Genomic DNA, 20,133 nt, shown 5'->3' with positions numbered 1-20,133 from the left:
TGACTTTGCCAAATTCTTCACAGACAAAATTCAAAAGATTAGACAAGCAATCGGTACATCACAGCAGATTTAGGATATGTACTGTGTCCACCGAAAAACTGTTTAAACACCATAAAACAGTTTCACCCTATTAACAGCAAGGACCTGGAGGAAATTTAACGTCAACTGAACTCTTCCTCCTGCTGCTTAGATGTCCTGCCAACAGATTTTTTCCAAAGAGGTCTCAAAGACTTTGGAGTCAGACCTGTTACAGATCGTCAAGCTTTCTTTAATGTCAGGTGTGTTTCCAGAAGCACAAAAAAAAAAAAAAAAAAAAAAAAAAAAAAGCTGAAATTAATCCTCTACTGAAAAAGGACAATCTTGACAAGACACAAATGAACAACTACAGGCTGATCTCAAATCTTTCATTTTTAAGTAAGAACATTGAAAAAGTTTAACAACTCAATTACTTCTTAAAACAGAATAACTGCTATGATGCCTTCCAGTCAGGTTTTAGACAGAACCACAGCACTGAAACCGCTCTGACCAAAGTGTTTAATGACACATGTCTGAATACAGACAGTGGAAAAATGTCTTATAGTTTTACTGGATCTCAGTGCAGCATTTGATACAGTTGACCACAACATATTACTCAAACGACTGGAGAACTGGGCAGGTCTTTCAGGAACTGTACTAAACTGGTTCAAAACATACTTAGAAAACAGGAAATACTTTGTATCAATAGGTAACTTCACATCCGAGCAGACAAGTATCACATGTGGAGTTCCCCAAGGTTCCATCATGGGACCTCTTCTGTTTAACATTTACATGCTCCCACTGGAACAGATTATAAAGAACAAAATAAACTATCATAGCTATGCAGATAAGCACAGATATATTACTGAGGCCCTGTACAGGCTCTTGATAAATGCATTGAGGAAATTAATGACTGGCTGTGCCACAATTTTCTCCAGCTAAACAAAACTGAAGTGGACCCAGACCTAAACTTAGAAAAACACATTAAGGCAATAACAAAATCAGCTTACTATCACCTCAAGAATATTTCAAGGATAAAAGGTCTGATGTCTCAACAGGACCTGGAAAAATTAGTCCATGCATTCATCTTTAGTAGGCTTGACCGAGTATGAACCTTCCAGATCCCCCAGGTCATCTGGAGCCAGTTTTTTTTTTTTTTTTTTTTTTTTTTAAATCCGTTCCGAGTCCGAACCAGACACTGAGAAGCTGCATTCAGCTTTTATGCTCCATATATCTGGAACAAATTCCCAGAAAGCCTCAGATCAGCTGAAACACTCAGTTTATTTAAATCCAGGTTTAAGACTCACCTATTCCCAGCTGCATTTGAATAAAGCACCAAATCCAGTTTTACTTTTAAGCCTAAATTCTTAAACTTACATTTTAACTACTGATTTTATCTACTGTTCCTTTTTTTTTTTTTTTTTCTAAAGCACTTTGAATCACCGTGTTGTTGAATTGTGCTATATAAATAAACTTGCCTTACCTTTCATCATACAACACAGGAACACACTGGTTACATTTAGGCAAATATGAAAAAGCAGATCCATTTCCGTTTTAGTCTCAACATTCAGGGACGTCTACAACTGAAACAAAGTCAGCACAGCAGGATGATTACAATATTTATTTAAAAAAAAAAAAAAAAAAAAAATGACATGGTTCAGGAAAAACACTGCTGGACTCGGCCCAGCCGTTTAACTACAATTAGAAGAACCACACAATCCATGAGCCTGTTCACTTCAAACTTGCCTGAAACGGCAGCTTCTGCTGTCACCGCTCAGTAATTTCCCCATAAGAGCAGAGCTCTAGGCCACATGACAAACCCTCTGCTTTTAGACAGACACTTAAAAATACAAAATTCATGCAAAGTACACACACAAGTCCAAAACAACAGACACACACGTGGAATTCAAACTCATGCAACTGAATTTCATGCACAGAATAAATAATAAAAATCTTTAAATGTTCACCAAGTCTAACAGCACGGGCTGCCACTGTTTGTTTTTCTTCAGAATTTAACAGGAATTGAGCAGTTTGGCATCACTGGAACAGAGTCCACAAAAAGGATAACTTGTGCAAGAATGCATGTAAAACACACAATGGTCCCCTACACAAAAAAAAAAAAAACAAAAAAAAAAAAAACAACCTCCACACTGAAAAATTATACAGAGTTCACAATGTACCAGAGCAACACGTGCAACGAGGTCTAAGAACCAACAATAACCTCAGCAAAAACTCATGTACACTGCACCCATCTGATGAGTATTAGGAGCCACTCCATTCAAGGGATTCTGCACAGAAAAAGAAATTAAAAACAAATATATTCTGTCATGTGTTATGATGACAATCTGAGTCATATTACAACGAAAATGTGGTATTAACTAAAGGAATCATTGAAAGTTGCATTGTGACAAATCCATTATTGCAGAAGATTTAAGAATAAATTCTGCAGAGCCCTTAATACTCAACATTCAGTGCATAAAGAACCACAGCAGATTACAGCTGGACTACCATGTGTAAAAGCAAGTATCATGTTTCACATAAAAGCAAAAACAATAAATAAGGTTTTTGACAATATCAGATTAATGCACAATTTAAAGCTGACACATCAAAATTTCTTCATGTTTCTCAATTGCATATTCTTGAAACAAAGACAGACATGAATTAAAGGGCAGCTTCAGTTTCAGCCCCTTAATCACAGAACATGAATATATTTAGGCTTAAGTTCTTGGGACACAGAAATTTAGAATTTAAGACACACTTAGAGGTTTTATAGTGATAGCAACGACAGTAGTAATGATTGGAACGTTTTGATCAACTTCCTTATTGCCGTGTTAGTGGGCTGTATAGGAAGTGCATAAGGTGTAAGCAGGAAACCTCCACTAAAGAACAGGGGAGAGAAAATTAAGAAAAACACAAAAGATTCCACAGAGAGGGACAACAGCTGAGTCCCGCTGGCTCAGCAGCCAGCAGCACTGTTGATGAAATGAGCCATCAACCTTTCAGTCGATTCAGAAGCACTTCCTGAAGACTATCTGCGGTCCATACTCCTCGTATTCGTCCCGACTGATCCATGCAGAGGTAAAGGTAGGCATATTTGCCAACACTGCTCCTCCTCTCCACACTGAGAAGTCTCTATCTTTGGGGCTGGTTACACAAACACTGCCCCCCATGTCTGAGGGCAGCAGGCCTTTGATTTCATCCTGCAGTCGCTCAGGCAGGCCGGGCAGCAGAGTGTTCCCACCTTCAGGAAGAGAGGACAAAACAAATGGAAGCAGAATTTGGAAAACCATTGTACTTCAGATTGTAGTGCAACACCTTACCAAGAACCAAATGTTACCTGAAAGTACAATGTTTCCCAGGAAACAGCGCCTCAGGTCAATGTCTGTGCTGAGGATTGACCTGTAGATGCTTTCGTGCATCCCATAATGGTCCCGTCCAATCAGCTCAGGTTTGAACAGAATCTCAGGTGCCCTAGATGAACAGGGGGTACACTCTGCTAAAGAGTCTGTGCTATACAACAAGCAAGGTGACCACAAGATCATTTCTAAAACTTAAGTGTTGGTAAAAAGCAGGAAGCAGCCCCCCAACATTACCTGAACCTCTCTGTGCTGAGGGTAATAATCTGCCCATCTGGCATGGTGTAATGCATCTCTCTGCAGGATGACTGCCCCCGATTTAGCTCATCTTCATAGTTGAGAGAGACACAGCAGCACTTCTCCTTCATCTCCCTCACTATCTCCTCCTCTGCTGTGGTACGCATGCACACTCCCTGTTCCCGGAGAAGCTTAAAGAACAAGCACAGCAAGCTGGTTTTGCCTCGTCTTTAAACTAAGTTAGGAACCATCCAGGGATTATGCCTTCCAAGCAATCAATAACATAGCTCCTACACTGGAGCATTAACAGAAGTGCTAAATACCTTTTTAAGATGCAGTGTAACATCTAATCCAGCCAGGGGAAAGCGTTGCACAGCATGAGGTAGACAGTATCCCTCAAACACAGGCACACTGTGGCTCACTCCATCCCCAGAGTCAAACACCACACCTATATCAAATACGCACAAGTAGGATCATAGGATCAGATTTGAGTGGTTTAAATACACCAAGCTGAACAAAGTCTTCAGACAAGCCATCATCCGTGTGCATCAGTGCGGGAAGACGAGCGACTACAGTACCAGTGGTTCTTCCCGCTGCGTAGAGCGCGAGCACTGCTTGCATGGCTACATAGGTGAAAGGCACGTTGAAACACTCAAACATGATCTCAACCGCGTGCTGCCGATTCTTCAGAGGGTTCATGGCCGCTTCCGTCAAAAGAACCGGGTGATCTTCTGGTTCCACACGCAGCTGCTGGAACGTATGATGCCAGATCTAAGAGACAAAAAGTCAAGCACCAAGAGTAAATGATCTTGTGGACAACCACCAATACTTTATTTCTCTTGAGGGAAGCATGTTAATGGGTGGGGAAGTTGCAAAGTGGGTGAGTTCTCAAAACACAGACATTCAAACTAGACTACCGGTAATCCACAGGGACAAATAGGTCTGCAGCTGCCCTCTAAGCCTCAGGAACATATTCCTATGAAGTGAGGCTTTTGACAGCATCAACACATATACACTGTGTGACCAATGATGGGATAAAACCAGGGTATTTGCTGAACGGATGTTATATTTGAGACTTGAACATAAGAAAACCATTTGTGCCTTTCCACTTTGCCAGCAAGTTTCAAGCAGCAGAGACTGTATGATAGATGAGCAAATGTACCTGTAACGATCAAGTATAAAATGAAACTTTTGCAGCCTTTAAGGCTGTACAGACTCTCCCACATGCCAATAGCAATTTTATTTATACAGCACATTTCATTATTACGTGTAAACTCGCTTTGTTTAACACAGCAGATAAAAATACTGACGGCCACCATCACTACTGCTCAGCCTCCTACCAGCTGCACCTCATGTTACCTCATTCTCAGGTTACTGTGTTCACAAAGCTGGGTGTACACGCCACCCGCAGGCCTGACACGATGACAACAATACCCCCTCAGCCTTTTATGGCTTAGGGGTAAAAATATTAAAACCAGTGCAGTAGCAAAATAAAACAGCATATTAAGTGTAAAGTTTTCTAGTCCATTTATGGATATATGCACAGCAGGACCACAATAACATGTTTTTAAACTGAATGTACACATTTTCCTCACATGTCAAGTACTACAAACAAAAAGGCTTTGGGTCGTGCCTCTTTCAAACTAAGCCTCATATTGCTGGAAAAGACATCCAACATCTTCAGCCAGCTGGGTCTGTGGAACAGCTGTAACCTGTAGTCAGTAATCGAGTTCCAGACGACACATCAATATACGTAACATTTAAGTACTAAAGGGGAATGATTCCGACATGAGTTTTTCATTTTCTAGTTGTTATGCAAACACGAGTCTCACCTTTTCCATTTCATCCCAGTTGTGAATGATTCCATTCTTTATGGGGTGCTTCAGAGTCAGAACCCCTCTCATGTGTTCTGCATCGTGACCAATGTAGGCCTCTCTTTCAAGGTTACCATTCAGTACTTCCTGCAAAGACAGGACACACAAAAAAAAAAAAAAAAAAAAAGTATATTTATACCCACACTTTAAATCCCCATAGTTTTCCTTATAGCTCAAAGTAGCTGTAGGCAGATGCCAACCAACTATAAACACACATCATGAGGCTGCTGCAATGAACAGACAAAGGATGCAAAGACCAAGGCAATTTATAGAATACATTTACTGAAAATATTTTGAAAAGAAACGCTCCATAAATATGTTTAAACATGTAGGGGCCAACCTAAGGGACACGAGTTAAAATCAAAGCTTCTAACAACGAATGCACTTACCTCATACTTTGGCACCCCAATTATTGTGGGGAATATAATGGTTGGTAGGTCTTGATCTGCAAATCCTGCCTTTATCAAACCAGAGCCTGAATCCAGTACAATTGGACTCTTGAAATCTGCAATCTAGAGATACAGACACAAGCTTTTTTTTTTTTCTCTTTCCTTTTTTAAAAAAAAAAATAAAATTCCAGAGGTTCAAAAGCACTGAAATGATCTTTTAAGTTTATATTGTGACTACAACTTTATTTGTTTTCAAGTCTGGCCAGCGCTTTAGTCTATAAGCCCCATTTTAGTCATACATTCAAAGTATGTGCGCTCAGTTACACATGGCAAACAGCAATTTAAAAGCCTGGGGTTGGGAGAAAGCTTTCATAAGAACTAAAAACTAATGTTGATGTTAGGCTTTTAAATACGAGATATACTTGATGTTCTAAATGAAGACAAAAAGGTGACAGCTGAAGTAGGATGTGCCCACGTACCTCCGTCATGGGGCTATAAAACTGGATCTGACTTTCAGGTGACCCAGAGATTCTCAGAGCCTCAGAGCTCTGAACGCCATCTAGTAGCTTTTCATTTGGTTCGTCTCTTCCACCAGAGTCAAACTCTAGAGGCTGATCAGCAGTCACTTGGGATACAGACTGTTCGAGTTGGTGGTCATCTGCAGGAGGTGAAGTGTGGATTTCCTCTGCTGACTGCACATGTAGTTTGAGTAAAGATGTGGGCATCTTTTCATTTTTAGTCATTATTTCAGACGAGCGCTGTAATGATGCCCAACAGTTCTCTGGGGGTACATGGTTATCGTTTTCATGTTGTGTTACATTTGGACTGGAAACCAAGCTGTGGCTGGTGTCTGGAGGCACATTCTCTGGCAGCTCTTCAAGTACTTCATTTTGTAGATGAAGTTGGCCTTCACCTACAAAATAATGATCTAAGGACTCCTCTGTGGAGTGAGGAGCTTCGAGTTCAGCACGGGCTTCATTCACAGGAAGCAAAGACTTTCTTGGCTTAGCTACAGGGGGAAGGAGTGATTTTCCACCTGGGTCAAAGGTGCCATCATCTACCCTCATTTCAGGGATTAAAGATGCTTCTGGACTGCATAAACTAGCAGACCTGGCCAATTCATTCCCATCGATGTATTGCGATTGGACACCTGCCTCTTCTGAGGGTTCCTGTAAATCAAATACATTGTTCAAGGTAATTTTGTAATATACTGACAGACCAGTTGTACAACCACTAGCATCTTGACACTGGGAAAGTGGCAGTTGAGCCACATCTTGTGGTGAAGCCCCTTTGGTTACCTTAAGGTCTGAAACATCTTGAATAATTTTAGTCACACGTGTATTCACAGACCCATCCATGGCAAGGCTGGCGACTGATCTTCCAGAACCATTGGGAAAGAGATCACAGAGCACTCGATCATCATGTTCTTTTCTAGGCCTTTCAGTTATAGAACATTTTTTAAACCTTTCATCAATATCCTCATTCTGTTTCTCCAGCTCCTCCACCTCCCTCTTCTCCTTTTCCAGCTGCAAATGTGAAGCCTCCCTCTCATTGCGTGAAGTCAGTAACACATTTGTACCCACAGGTTTGCTCTCCCAGAGCTCAGTGTTGAGTTTCTCTTTACTGCATCGAAACTTGTTGATCTGCAAGTTCTCTTCCATGATTAACCCGTCCAGGATATGAACCTTTCTCAGTTCCATCAGCAGGTCTGGCTTGCTGTCAGATACCGTTGGAGCTTCACTGTAAAGCCCATCCGCATTAGCTTCACGTGCAGACCCAGCTGACACAAGGTCAATGAAACCGTCAGATTCTGCAGAGTCAACGCAGTCATCGAAACAAAGAACACCAGCTTCAGCCAGCTCGTAGGACGACATCTTAAAAGAATAAGGAAAAATATAGTGAATACCAAGGGACTATAAAACAAGCTGACAAACCTACTGTCACATTACCCACTGGTTTGTAGGCTTCCCTTCAGGCAAACTGAGTTTTTCCATTCTGGCCATCATCTACCCATTTTTTGGAACCAGCAGTAAATTAAACATGGTTTAAAGGTTTGAACAGGTAAGACTCAGATTGATATCAGGCCTTAACAGGGGCTGATATCTACTCTATTCTGGAATTATTTTCAGAACAACCATCAGCACAATAATTATAAGGAGTGAGTTAGACATTAACAAGCTAAAGATTACTGACATTTGTATTTAATATGAAAAGTTATTTGAATCAACATCTATTTGAGTCAGACATTTTATAAGACAAACCCCAGCATGTCTGTCAGCCTCTGATGATGAGGGTTTAGCCATTTCAACATAGCACAGTACTTTGCAAATTACATAAGAAAAATATTTTAGCCAAAACTGGAAACAAGCTTGTTTCACTACTTGAAACAAGCTTGTTTCACTACTTGAAACAAGCTCAATACAACCGGGCTACAAAAGATGACAGTTGTCCACCTGGCTCTGTGTAAAAAAGTATTTGCCTCACATACCTAATAATCATTGTGCCACTGGCTGTAACAACTGCAGTAAAGTGTTTGGGAGAACTGGCACAGAGTCTTTCATGTTACTGGGGAATTTTGTTTTATGAGAAAAGCCTATTTATTCATTCATTTTTGGCCGACACTTGAGGTCCTTTAAATGTGCTATACAAATAAAGCCGACTTGACTTGCAGACGTAGACTTGCCAGACAAATTCAGATCATTTAACCAAAGCACTTTAACTTCAGGGCGTAAACTGATGGCCGGACAATCTTCTTGGTGAAGAGCAAAATTATTTACCGTTACCTGCCAACTAAATACATGCCAGGACAAAGTAATATTACACTGTATGTGAAAGAATGGCAAATGCAAATCATAGGAAATAAAATTATTGAAGTTGAGTCAATAATTGAGCTGACTATACAGCAGTTTCCAAAGTCCTTGTACTTCATGACATCTGGGAATGACCAATTAAATTTTCCTCTAATGGTTAAAAATCCAGGGGTCCACCTGGTGATTACTATGAATCATGGCTGAAGTTGGAGAAAACCAATAATTACTGAAATAAATTTTTATTTTTGGGTAATAAAAATATCAAGTAGATTAATTACTTCTTACTATAAAAGGCTGGCATAACAGATCTGTCAAAAAGGAGAGTATAAATATAAACCTGAAAAGAATACCCTGAAAGCTGTACAACTCATGGGTTATACTTCATAGAGGAGTAGTCAGAGGCTCCTCGAGTTCTTACTTTAGTCTGTCACTCTTTTTTCTGTCTTTTTCTCTAGCTTTCTGCTACGTGTGCATATGCTTAAGGCTCTAAACCCTAGGGTTGCTTTGTCTCGTTATTCTGTGTGTAGTTATGTGCTCCTTTGTTTTTGCATGACTGTTCAATAAACTCTGCTCTTTTTCAGAGGATCTTATTTAGTCCTTTGATATAAAATCCTAAAAAACAAACTGCAAGTGTGTTTTGATCATCTGAATGTAGACGGTCTGTGGGAATGACAGAAGAGGAGACGCTGCAGAGAGGCGTGTAAGACGGCAACTTGGGTTCCCGTTTGGATCGTTTAATAAATTTAGCCAGATTTCCCAGAAAGGAGAGTTGCTCCCAAAGTGGGATAAATCCCGTCTCTCCTAACAAGACCAGGTTTCCCCCAATAGTTTATAAACCACACATCAGTTTCACATTTTGTCCATCTTCCTCTTACAGTCCAAAGACATCCCTGGACCTGTGCCTTGTGTAACTTACCTCTTTTTCCGTGCCATAGAGGCATAGAGTAACTGAAACAAACCGATATCGAAAATGAATAGAATCTGTAACAAAGAACTGATCTGCTAGATGCTTCACCCACCGTATCAAGCTGGTCCTCACCATCACACAATCGCCAGACACCCTGCCTGTCCTCTGTCCTCAGCAGTGCATCTAGCACAGCTTCCTGAGCCAGAACATTTTCCTCCTCCTGCAAAATAAAAACGAATAGTTATGTCTATAACTTCTGTTCCCTTTCAGTCGATTCACTCGGTACACTGGACACGCGAGGGCGTGATATCCCATACTTATGCGTTGTACCGAGTGAATCGACTGAAAGGGAATCCGTTCTGTCCAGAAGTCACAACAACCAGCACCGTCTTCATTTCTCAAACGATCCCCCTCTCACCTCTAATATTTCATCAGCCTTGTCCAAGATATTCTCCACTTCCCTCAGACCTTCCTCTTCCTTCACATCCCAGTCCTTCATGGACAACTCGCTGAAAAGTTGCGAGGGGAAATAAAATAAGGCATTAGGCAATTCTTCAATTTGCCTTTTCCCAGTTTACCATCCTTCCTTCAACTCTTTCATCTGACCCTCATTAATTTGCTGCCATAAGGAATCAAAGTAGACAATACAGTGTCTGTATGTTATGATGAAATGTAACAGTAGGTGCCACTGGAGGAATTTTACTGGTTCAGAATGCAGTTTGGCAGGTGATCATGCCTGATCAGTCCTCATCATAAATTGCAATAAATCAGAGTCCCCTTATGTGACAAATCTAATTATTTTGTCACTTGTGACCAACAATAAAAAATATAAATTAAAAAAGATTACTCGTGTAGGATCTGTGTAACAACTGAAATTTCAATACCACTGCTGAAATTTCTTTGAGAATAGCACACGGTAGGAGAAGCAACATACTGATCGACATTTTGACATTTGAAGCCAAACAAATTACCCATCATCATCATCATCTTGATTTTGGTCATGGAGGTCATAAGAATCCCAGAGTAGAGTGGGAACCCCCTCTGTGGAACAGATGGACTTGTCTCTTCCTTCAATAACGGTGCTGGAGAGAACACTGCAAATGGGACTTAGTTCAGGATGTTCCACACAACTTTGTGGATGTAATATCCAGTCCCTGCTCTGTGATCCTTTGGGTTCTGTGCTCCTTAAAACCTCCGGTGTAGGCTGAATTTGAGACCTGCTAGCCTGGGTGCCACTGACATGCTCATCTGAAGAATCGTGATCAACTTTTTGAGGTGCTGGATTTTGTGTACTGCTGACAGTGTAAGAGTTTTCCAAATCCTCTACCGGCAAGCTAAGCCAAGGGTTACTGGACACAGCAGCTATGCGCTTTACTTTGATCTCAAACTGATTCAGCAAATCAGCTTTAGGAGAGCTTCCTATAGAGCCCAAGTCATGCTCCTCTCTGTGAGCCCTATCTGAAACACTGGAAATAATGTCATGGATTTGAGGCGGGCTTGAGGCAGGTATTGCAAAGTCTCTGGTTGCAGCAAACGGGGAGGACGGTTTGCCCGTAGCTGACACCAACCCTGAACCTCCGGACAAGGGAGATGTTCCAAAGACATGGGCAACTTCTTTACCACCTTTACATTTAGCGAGGTTTGACTCTGAAACATGGTGTGGCACAGGTTTTGACGTGGTAGAATCAGCAGATAAGAGATTCACATGGTTGCCCCTCAGTAACTCATACTGCCACTGTAGGGCCATCTGGAGTTGTTCGACAGCCACTGGTCCTGAAGAGCTTAGAAGTTTCCTCAGTGTCAAGCACCTGGCGAATAAAAAATAAATAGAAAATGAAATAATGGCACCAGAAAAAAAATTAATGTGGTAAACTGGTGTGGCTGGCTGCTCAGCCAAACTGTCAAATGTTATTTGACATACTGAATATTTGGGTTGAATGGGTGATGGGATCAAAACTAATTGAGCAGCCATAAGCTACAAACGCTGATCAGCCGATTAAATCTATTCCAAATATTACTCCATCTGCTAAAGGAGAAAATAAATTCTATGATTCAGTGACAGCATGAATAAATAAAGAATCCAGTGGACCAATGAATACAGACGACGACAACAACAACACTGGAGTAAAACCATTTAAATTGCCATCATCTGTCAAACTTGCATTTGATTGCTGAATCAGTTGTTCAACTGAAGATAAAAATATAGATCACACAACGGACACAACTTATAGATGTGATATTTCACCCAGCAAAGACTCATTTTGGCGATTCTGAGTCCAAGTGAAGACATTTCATCTTTCAAAAAGTCACTCAAGTGTCAACAAAAAAATAAAAAACTAAACAAAATGGATGAATGTTTGTTTCTCATCATTTAATTAAAAGGGTTAAACTTTGATAGAAATTGATTTCATCTCTGGTACACCTCTTTTTGTGGCTTGTAACTCATGCAAATCACAAATTCAGCAGCTCAAATTAGAATATTTCATTCAAGTTTGAGTAAATTACTATTGAAAAATAAAGTCGATTCATAGCATCATAGCAGGTCAAATTCTCAAAATGAGGAGCTGCACTTGAGTGCTTCATTCCTTACCCTTCCTACAAGAGTACACACTGGATGATCTTTTATGAAAGGACAACATACTTATACATATTCAGTTTTTAACCAAGTCTGCTTTCCTGAAGAGGACCAAGCTTCCTGCTAACAGCCCATAAATGACATTTGGTAACGGCAGTGGTTGACATGTCTGATGTCTCAGAAAGCTGCTACTTTTCAACAAATTTTTGCACAAAACTGCAAGAAAGTTGATAATTGATGCACACGCACACCTTATTTGCTTGCACTCAAGGTACGACTTTTTACACAACAGTTGAAATGGAATCAATCACATCACCTTTGAGACATTTGTTTCCCCATCTGCTGGATCTCATCATCTGGGATTGCATTTGCCAAATGAGACAGATGGAGCAGCTCCTCCATTTCTGGAGGGGGATTGTTCTTCAGAAAAGTGGACAGCCTCCATCTCCACCCAGGCATCATCCCCCAGTTCTTCTGCTGCAGCTGGATGGAGGAAGCCTCTTCACGAACACCCGACAGGAGCTCCTGGAGGAAGTTCTGGCAAAGGACCAGACTGTACCAGCAGCTGGCCTAAACAGGTAAACGGCATAATTTCTGCTATTCTTGGGGGTGGGGCCAATTTATTTTAGACAACAGTAACCAGGTATGGCAATAACAAAGACTCAAATTTTTGAGCAACATCATCTTTAAGTAGTTAAAAAGCATTTGTCCTTGAAATTAAAAATGCACACCGGCTGTAATTAGACAGCACAGGATGATAGAAAAATGTTAGTAAGCCAGTTGGATGATAGGTCAGTGTGATTTGAAAGAGGATGGCTGGCACATGTGGAGTGAAAAAAATAAAAACTACTGTCAGTGATTACAGTCAGTAAAGGTATTTTTGTTGTTTTGTTTAACGTGGCAAGCATTACCTCACAAGAGCAAGACAAAAAGCTGTTGATGGTTAGCTTAGGTTCCAAAACAAAAGTTCTTCCAATGAATCAAATGCGCTGCTGATGTTCATGCCACAGTTACGAGCACTTGGTATTACCGCGTCTGTAAGTTTTCCACAACTTGCCTTGCTGTAGTAGCGATGGTAGCTGGAAACTGCTCTGAGGGTTTGCAGAATCAAGTTCACGGCAGAGTCAAGTTTGTCCTTCAGCCTCTCCAGATCTGCAGCCCAGCTCCCTGTGGGCTGACTGTCCAAGGGGAGAATCTCTGCTGAAGCCTGGATTACATCTTCAGCCCAGCGAACAAGTGCCTGGTAGGTGAGAGGTAACCTTTACTTCAAGCATAAGTTAACAGCATCCGTAACACAGTTAGCAACACTAATGTTACAAACAACTAGGATTTAACTAAACCGTGGTGTAATCTAATCAAGGTCGATCTATGTTGCAAGGTAAGATTCATAACATGCAAGCTAAAGCCATACCATAGCAGGAGTGTGGATGGATGCTTCAAATTCAGACACCAGAATCACAGCTTTTGTAGGGTCCTTGGCAATCTCTACTTTGAAGGGCTGGATCTTCTCTTGAAGAAGAGTTTCAATCTTCTCAGAAACCTGTAAGCAAGCGTCAAGAAAACCCAACATCCGGTTGCCTTTATTTGCGGATCGGTTGTTGTTCCCCAGTTACTGGGGGAGCTGATAATTTTCTTCAAGTGGTCACTCAAAGTAGTTTTCCACAAACACTGAGCCGTTTATACTAACACGATTATCTGTACTTTTATCTAGTTCTGTACTTAGCTACACGCCCAAGGCCATTTTTAAAGATGAGAACCGCACCCTTGACAATTCACAATCAGAAAATGATTTAATAGTTCATATTTTAAGGTTATCCAGATGTACAAAGCCACATTTGTCCTGTGGATACTCAGTTTTGTGGTCAAACATTCCCCACTCTGCTCAAACCAAAACAGCCCGAGTAAAGTGACTCAGGTCATTTAGGTTTTGGTTTAGACCACTAGGTTTAAAAAAATTTTTTAAAGGAAACCATTACATGTGGACTCGCTGTTAGACCCACCTGCAGCGCATTATCACGCAACTGGAACACACGTAGCCTTAAACGAGCTTTAGAAAACAGCTGCTGCCACAGCAACTCCACTTTTTCCACAGCAGCAGTTACCCTGTAATTAAATGGCACATCAACTCTTAAAAGCGTCCGATACAGTTTCTTAGAGTAGCAAAAAACATTAATCTTGGATAATCCTTAGTCATACTGGCATTTTGCTTTAGCTGATGTGAAATGGGATCATTACAAAACTGCTGTATGGACTTTTTGGTGGATTAAGATAAAGAACCCATTTTCATGACTTGACACAGAGATCTGGCTGCCTGCAGTACCTGCTGTGGTTCTGGAGCATATCAAAGGCCATCTGAGTGAAGAGGGCAGTTCCAGCCATATCCTGGAAGCACGGCTCCCTGTCAGGCCAACGCAGCTTCCCCACCAAACTCTCACAGTTCCTCAGTAGCTCCTCCAGCCCCAACTCCCTGATCACATCATACATGTGGGACAGTAAGCTTTAATGTTTACCTGTGAAACGCCCCTAGATTGGTCAGAAGCTGCCAACACCACCTCTTTCATCTGAACGTGCAGGGGTAACCCTGGGTTAACTTGATAACCAGCTTTCTGAAACAGTTTATCCTGATCGACAGTGTTAGAGTAAGCCGCTTCACATAACAGAAAGATACCCACAGCACGTTGAATGAGTTTCCTAGTATAGGGCCCGAATTAGCAACTAGAGCACATTATTTACTCTTGATGGTACTAATATTATACCATGAATACAAGACAAAACAAGTGTTACACCAAACAAGCATCTGTGCACATCCCCCTCTGCCGTCCTGCTGCTATAAGGTTTATATTTCAGTGAATATTTGATTGACAAAAATATTGCAGACAAGAAAGTGCCACACCCTTTTTTAGACTGCAGCTGCTTGATAAGATCATAACCAAGAAGGGGCAATTCTAACCTCCTGAGCTGCTGAAACTTGGCTTCAGTGCCTAAGCAGAATTGCCGGAGCTCGCTGACGGCGGTGGGCAGTGGCAGCCTGGACAGAGCCTGCAGTGCAGAGATGCATGAAGGCAGCCGCTGGACTACAGACACAAACTCCTGGACAAATGCATCAATCTCCTGCAGGAAGCAGCATGAGTCAGAGATCATCAAAATACATCTGTGCACCCAGGATTTCACAATATGAGACTTCACTACTGTTTATTTTAGACAGCTTTAAGGTGAGCATGAGTTTAAGGCTACTCATTTTCCCGATTTAGTTATGTCAACAGTCGATTAAGTTAACCAAATCCCAATTCAGTCTATGGGGATTGTATCCCAAGTAGTATCCTAAATAGGTTTCCCCACAGGCAAAGAGGTGCCACAGTTAACAGTCATGGCCCAGCTGAATATGACTGAATGGATAATTAATGGAAAGAGGGCTCCTTTCAATGGCTAATAAGATCAGCTCATTATGCAAGGCATTTGCACAAGCTTCATGGTGGTGACCAATAAGAGGTGCTGGCTGCTCAAACAGATCTCTGCATCTATGCTCGCAATAAATATTCAATGGATTCTGACCTATTGTTAGTTATTAGTGGATTACCAGAGAGACCGTTTCTCACGTCACACTTGAGCAGAAACATTTCAACATACACACAAATCCCCCGATTAATCATAAGACTGATTCTTAAGTCTTGCTATCAGACTAACGGTTGTGTTAAACAAATATAACAAATTAGTTAGAATGGTTGGCTTAAAGTTGGTTGGAGCAGACAATCATCAACATAATCACCCATTAAAAAAAGTATCCTTAAACACTGAACTTTCAGCTGCTCTTCCAGCTTATTCCTATGACCAAAAGCTTTGGAAAGGAAACATGACTACATCGTCATATATCTAAATAACAGGCAGGACAGACATTCATTTCTTCATCTTACTCATACCTCTTTATAGATGCACACATTACAAGTAGAAAAGCTCATGTTAAATTCCATATTTGTAGCTACCTTTGCTACAGTTGGTGCATGACAAGTTGTTCCCCAGAGAAGCAGCAGCATTTTAATACAGGCGTTTCTCTCTTCCTTCAGCTGATCCCTTTTGGGCTCACAATTGTCACCTGCATCAATTTTATTCTATCACTAGTATTGTCTTCTGTCACCCCAACCCCTCTCATTACATCCATGAATCTTCTGAGGTCTTCCTCTTTTCCTTCTGCTTGGCAGTTCGATCTTCATCATCCTCTATATAATTTACCCACTATCCCTCCTCTGCACATGTCCAAACCATCTCAGCCGTCTCTCTGATGGACTCGTTTCTAATCATCTGATTTTCATTCCTCTTCTGACACTCCTAACTTCCTAATACAGTACCACATCTTGGCACCTTATCATATACTTTGTGTAGATCCACAATTGCACAGTGAAGCTCCTTCAGAACTTCTCCATCAATATTCTCAAAGCAAACATCACATCTGTAGTGCCCTTTCTCAGCATGCTGCTGTTCACAGCAACTCCTTCATATCTTCATTGTATGGCTCATCAACTGCACATCACATTCCTCTGGCACACTTACTCTCTGGGATTGTTTCCATCTGGTTAAAGTCCACTCCCTCTGTCCCATATATCACCACAGATATGTGATCAAGACCACAGGCCCTTACCCTCTGTATCCTCTTCACAGTGATTTTTCTACGCTTTCTAAATGAAACTGGTCTCGCAGAAAGCAGCATCACTACCTTAATGAAGGCAACCCAGCTCTGATGACGGTACATGAGGTATCCACCCAGTGACCATGGTAGCTGGCTTCGATCAATGTAGTTCTGGAGCTCTGGGATTTCTCTCAGAAGGATCCTCTACAAAATGTTTATAAAAGGAGATCAGAACTGCTCACGTACATTAAATCTCAACAAAGTCTGTGCATAACAGTTTGATATACTCACTTTGAAAGAAGCAGGATAATCCTTCGATGGAGCCAGCAGCTTCAGCATTAGCTTCTCAAGATCCTTTTTTTTGGGCTGAAGGATGTACACAGTGTGGACTGTGCGCTTTTGTAGCTAAAAAAAAAAAAAGGAAAATAAAAATTTGCACCAACAATTATTCTTTGTTTTCCTCAATGAAAACACATGGTTGCTCATACAGCACTCAATCACACAGCAGCAAGAGTTTTTAAAATGGCTTCATTGGTTAAGTAAACGCAAACATCTCTGAAACCCTTTGCCTCATCTTCAATTCTTCAGGCATTAGATTCATGCAACATTTTCTCCAATTTGACTCCCCAAAAGCAACAACACATAAAATGTAAAAAATGTATCGCTAAATGAAAACCTTCATTCTGGGTTTCTACATTTTTGTCCTTCCACAGGTTAGACAGCTGACATCTAAACAATATTTCATTATTATTTGGGACTCAAATTCTTCAGAGTACTTTGGGGTTTATACTTTGTTCACAAAAAAGTAAATAATACAATTCATATTCATCACAATTCAACAGCAGCCTGCTGGGTAATAAAAGCATGTCTAAAAGCATTTCAGCATAGAACTTCAGTCTAAAAAAAGTAAACCATCATCTTGAAAAGGTCTCACAATGTAGCCACACACTCCACTTCATCATAACAATACCTCAAGCAGCAGTAGAGTCTCGACAATGAAACTGATGGTAGAGAGTGAGACATCCCTCAGATCAGCCACGACTGACACCATGCTCTGCTTTTCCAGTTTCTTACTGTCAGAGAGAAACAGTCCAAACATCACTGTACACACAAACACAGTGCAAAAAAACGTGTTTGTTGAATTCCACCTACTTGTGCTGATACTGAAAGTAATTTATGAAGTCCACCACTTCAGCTTTGCTGAGGTCTGAGGAGAGTTTGTATTGCCCATCCACTGGGAACATAACCAGAGGGCAACCATGTTGATCAAAAGTACCTAAAAAGCCAGATAAACCCATTATGTGCAAATTTTAGGGATGAAGAAGGAAAATAAAATGAAAGAGGCCTAGACATCCGGTCCGAGTTAAGGACATTTTCATGTGGCTGCCAGTTTTGCCAAAATAAATGAAACATTTAAAAAAGAATGAGTATCACCAGGAGTGGAGGAGTTCTAAAGCCTTCACACAAGCTCTCTTAGGTCTCACACTTTCAAACATTTATGAATACACCAGGCACATGATACACAAATGTGGGTTAATAGCTACCAGGGAATAACACCGCTCCGGAGCTGAGCACATGATCCGCAGGCAGGGTCGGGGAGGGAGCACTCTCCTGCAGCGGCTCCGGGACGTCTGAAAGGGTTGGGAAGAAATTATTTTTATTGGCTCACACCCGAAAACTCCAACAGTCCATAATATCTGACCGCTCCAGCAAATTCCTCAGCTCCACACAAAAAGTTGGCTAAAAAGTTCATCAGTGCTTCAGTCATGAACCCAGCGAGGTGTCTGTGTGCTGTGGCTCCATGGGAGCAGCACTGACCGGCTCACCCTCACCGAGCGACACTGGTCTCTCTCCTACCTTTTGCGCGTCGGCTTATCGGAGATTCTCCACTCCTGGCTCGTTTCCAGGACATGTTTGCGCCGTAAGCGAATTCTCTGTGTGTCTCCGAACCGGACTCGACACTGAGAAGTTCTACTGCGGGGCAGCAAAACAAAGACGGATTAACCCCGGCTGCTCTCTGCCTCTTTCCGCCATCTCACAGCCACCCCAGTCCACCTGACTGAATCAGCTCCAATGACTGAGGGCTGCTCGCTTCTTTTATAAACCAGGAGGGCGGAGGAAACGCCGAGAAGGACGGACAAAAAGTGAAGCCCACCAACCGACTCTGCTCAACAAGCAAGTCATTATTATATACAGCACTAAGCCCGTGAGAAATATGTGTTTGAAGTTAACGTTTCTTGTTTCATAATGGCAAGAGACACAAACAACACAAAATGACTGCAAATAGATCCGACAGAGACAGTCAGACTCAGACAGAACACAACTCCAAAAAAGAGAAAAGTCAAAAAGACACACAATAAAGAGACACCAAAAGACCTCAAATAGACAAAAAACAAACAAAAATCATTCAGAGACTATTAACTTCAGAGCATCCGGTTCTAAATTTTTGTTGCACAACATTCCCATCCCTCCTCATATTATGTACAAATACTAATGTGAAAGCTGGATCAGCAGATACAATATTTTTCATCACTTTGAGGCTTGAACTGAAACTATTTACCTCCATAGAGCAGGCCACTAATGCCTCAAGTGTTTCCTTTTGTGTAAGAACAAGTTCCATTGTTCCTCACTTGACTGGTCTGACTGCATGTCTCATGATAGGCAGTGTTTGTTTAACACGGTCAAGCTAAACAGCACCATTCAACTATGCAGTTTCTGGAGACATTGCAGTGGGATTGGTCTATTTTGTGGGTTGGGCGGTGGTCAGGGGCAGAGGTCCTGTGGTCCAACCTCCGGTTGACAAATCTACCTTTGGATTGTAAATGGTAAGTGGATTAGTTCTTTTCTACTCTACTGGAGTACTCAAAATGTTTTATCCCATTTACCCATTTAAATGGCCTGTAAACGGTAAATGGCCTGTATTTGTATAGCGCTTTTCTAGTCCCTAAGGACCCCAAAGCGCTTTACACAACCAGTCATCCACCCATTCATACACACATTCACACACTGGTGATGGCAAGCTACATTGTAGCCACAGTCACCCTGGGGCTACAATGTTATACGAACACTTGCCCAAGGATACATTGGCATGCAGACTAGAACAGCCAACCTTCCAATTAGTGGACGACCTGCCAAATCTCCTGAGCTACAGCCAGCCTTCAAATTGGTTTGGAAAAAATGATCCAGGCCATTATGCAGCCGATGCTGGTGCATCTACTCCAGCTCAAAGGGAAAGCCACTGTTGGGTCTGTGATAGAATCCTAGGCCCATGCCCTTCCCACAAACAGGATGATGGAGGCATGGAGTATGACATCACGTATCTGGTGGAAGAAGTAAAGAATCTAAAGTG

The 20,133-nt window shown here is 41.5% G+C and overlaps 1 protein-coding gene across 2 annotated transcripts; it reads right to left on the bottom strand.

The window, feature by feature from the left end:
* Positions 1-1,621: 1,621 nt before the first annotated feature.
* On the bottom strand, positions 1,622-18,834 carry LOC146692777 (uncharacterized). Of its 2 annotated transcripts, XM_085432954.1 has the most exons (24): positions 18,642-18,834; positions 18,329-18,415; positions 17,937-18,060; positions 17,755-17,857; positions 17,076-17,189; positions 16,872-16,988; positions 15,114-15,274; positions 14,484-14,630; positions 14,164-14,266; positions 13,575-13,703; positions 13,221-13,403; positions 12,480-12,733; positions 10,560-11,396; positions 10,007-10,097; positions 9,701-9,808; positions 7,170-7,745; positions 6,351-7,040; positions 5,872-5,994; positions 5,441-5,569; positions 4,187-4,379; positions 3,932-4,056; positions 3,609-3,799; positions 3,353-3,486; positions 1,622-3,256 (listed from the first exon to the last, which is right to left on the bottom strand). In XM_085432954.1, the coding sequence occupies exons 1-24, from the start codon at positions 18,694-18,696 to the stop codon at positions 3,024-3,026; spliced, it is 5,007 nt and encodes a 1,668-aa protein (XP_085289080.1). In that variant the 5' UTR covers positions 18,697-18,834; the 3' UTR covers positions 1,622-3,023. The 2 variants fall into 2 exon arrangements, with proteins under 2 accessions (XP_085289080.1, XP_085289079.1); XM_085432953.1 differs by having other exon boundaries at positions 6,351-7,745.
* Positions 18,835-20,133: the final 1,299 nt, after the last annotated feature.

The sequence above is a fragment of the Copadichromis virginalis genome, linkage group LG15, assembly GCF_057382275.1.
Source record: "Copadichromis virginalis isolate Kocher_CV1m ecotype Utaka linkage group LG15, C_Virginalis_male_GT1.1, whole genome shotgun sequence".
NCBI classification, from domain to species: domain Eukaryota; kingdom Metazoa; phylum Chordata; class Actinopteri; order Cichliformes; family Cichlidae; genus Copadichromis; species Copadichromis virginalis.
The sequence above is the reverse complement of the archived record's forward strand: the minus strand, read 5'-3'. Positions and strand labels throughout refer to the sequence as shown.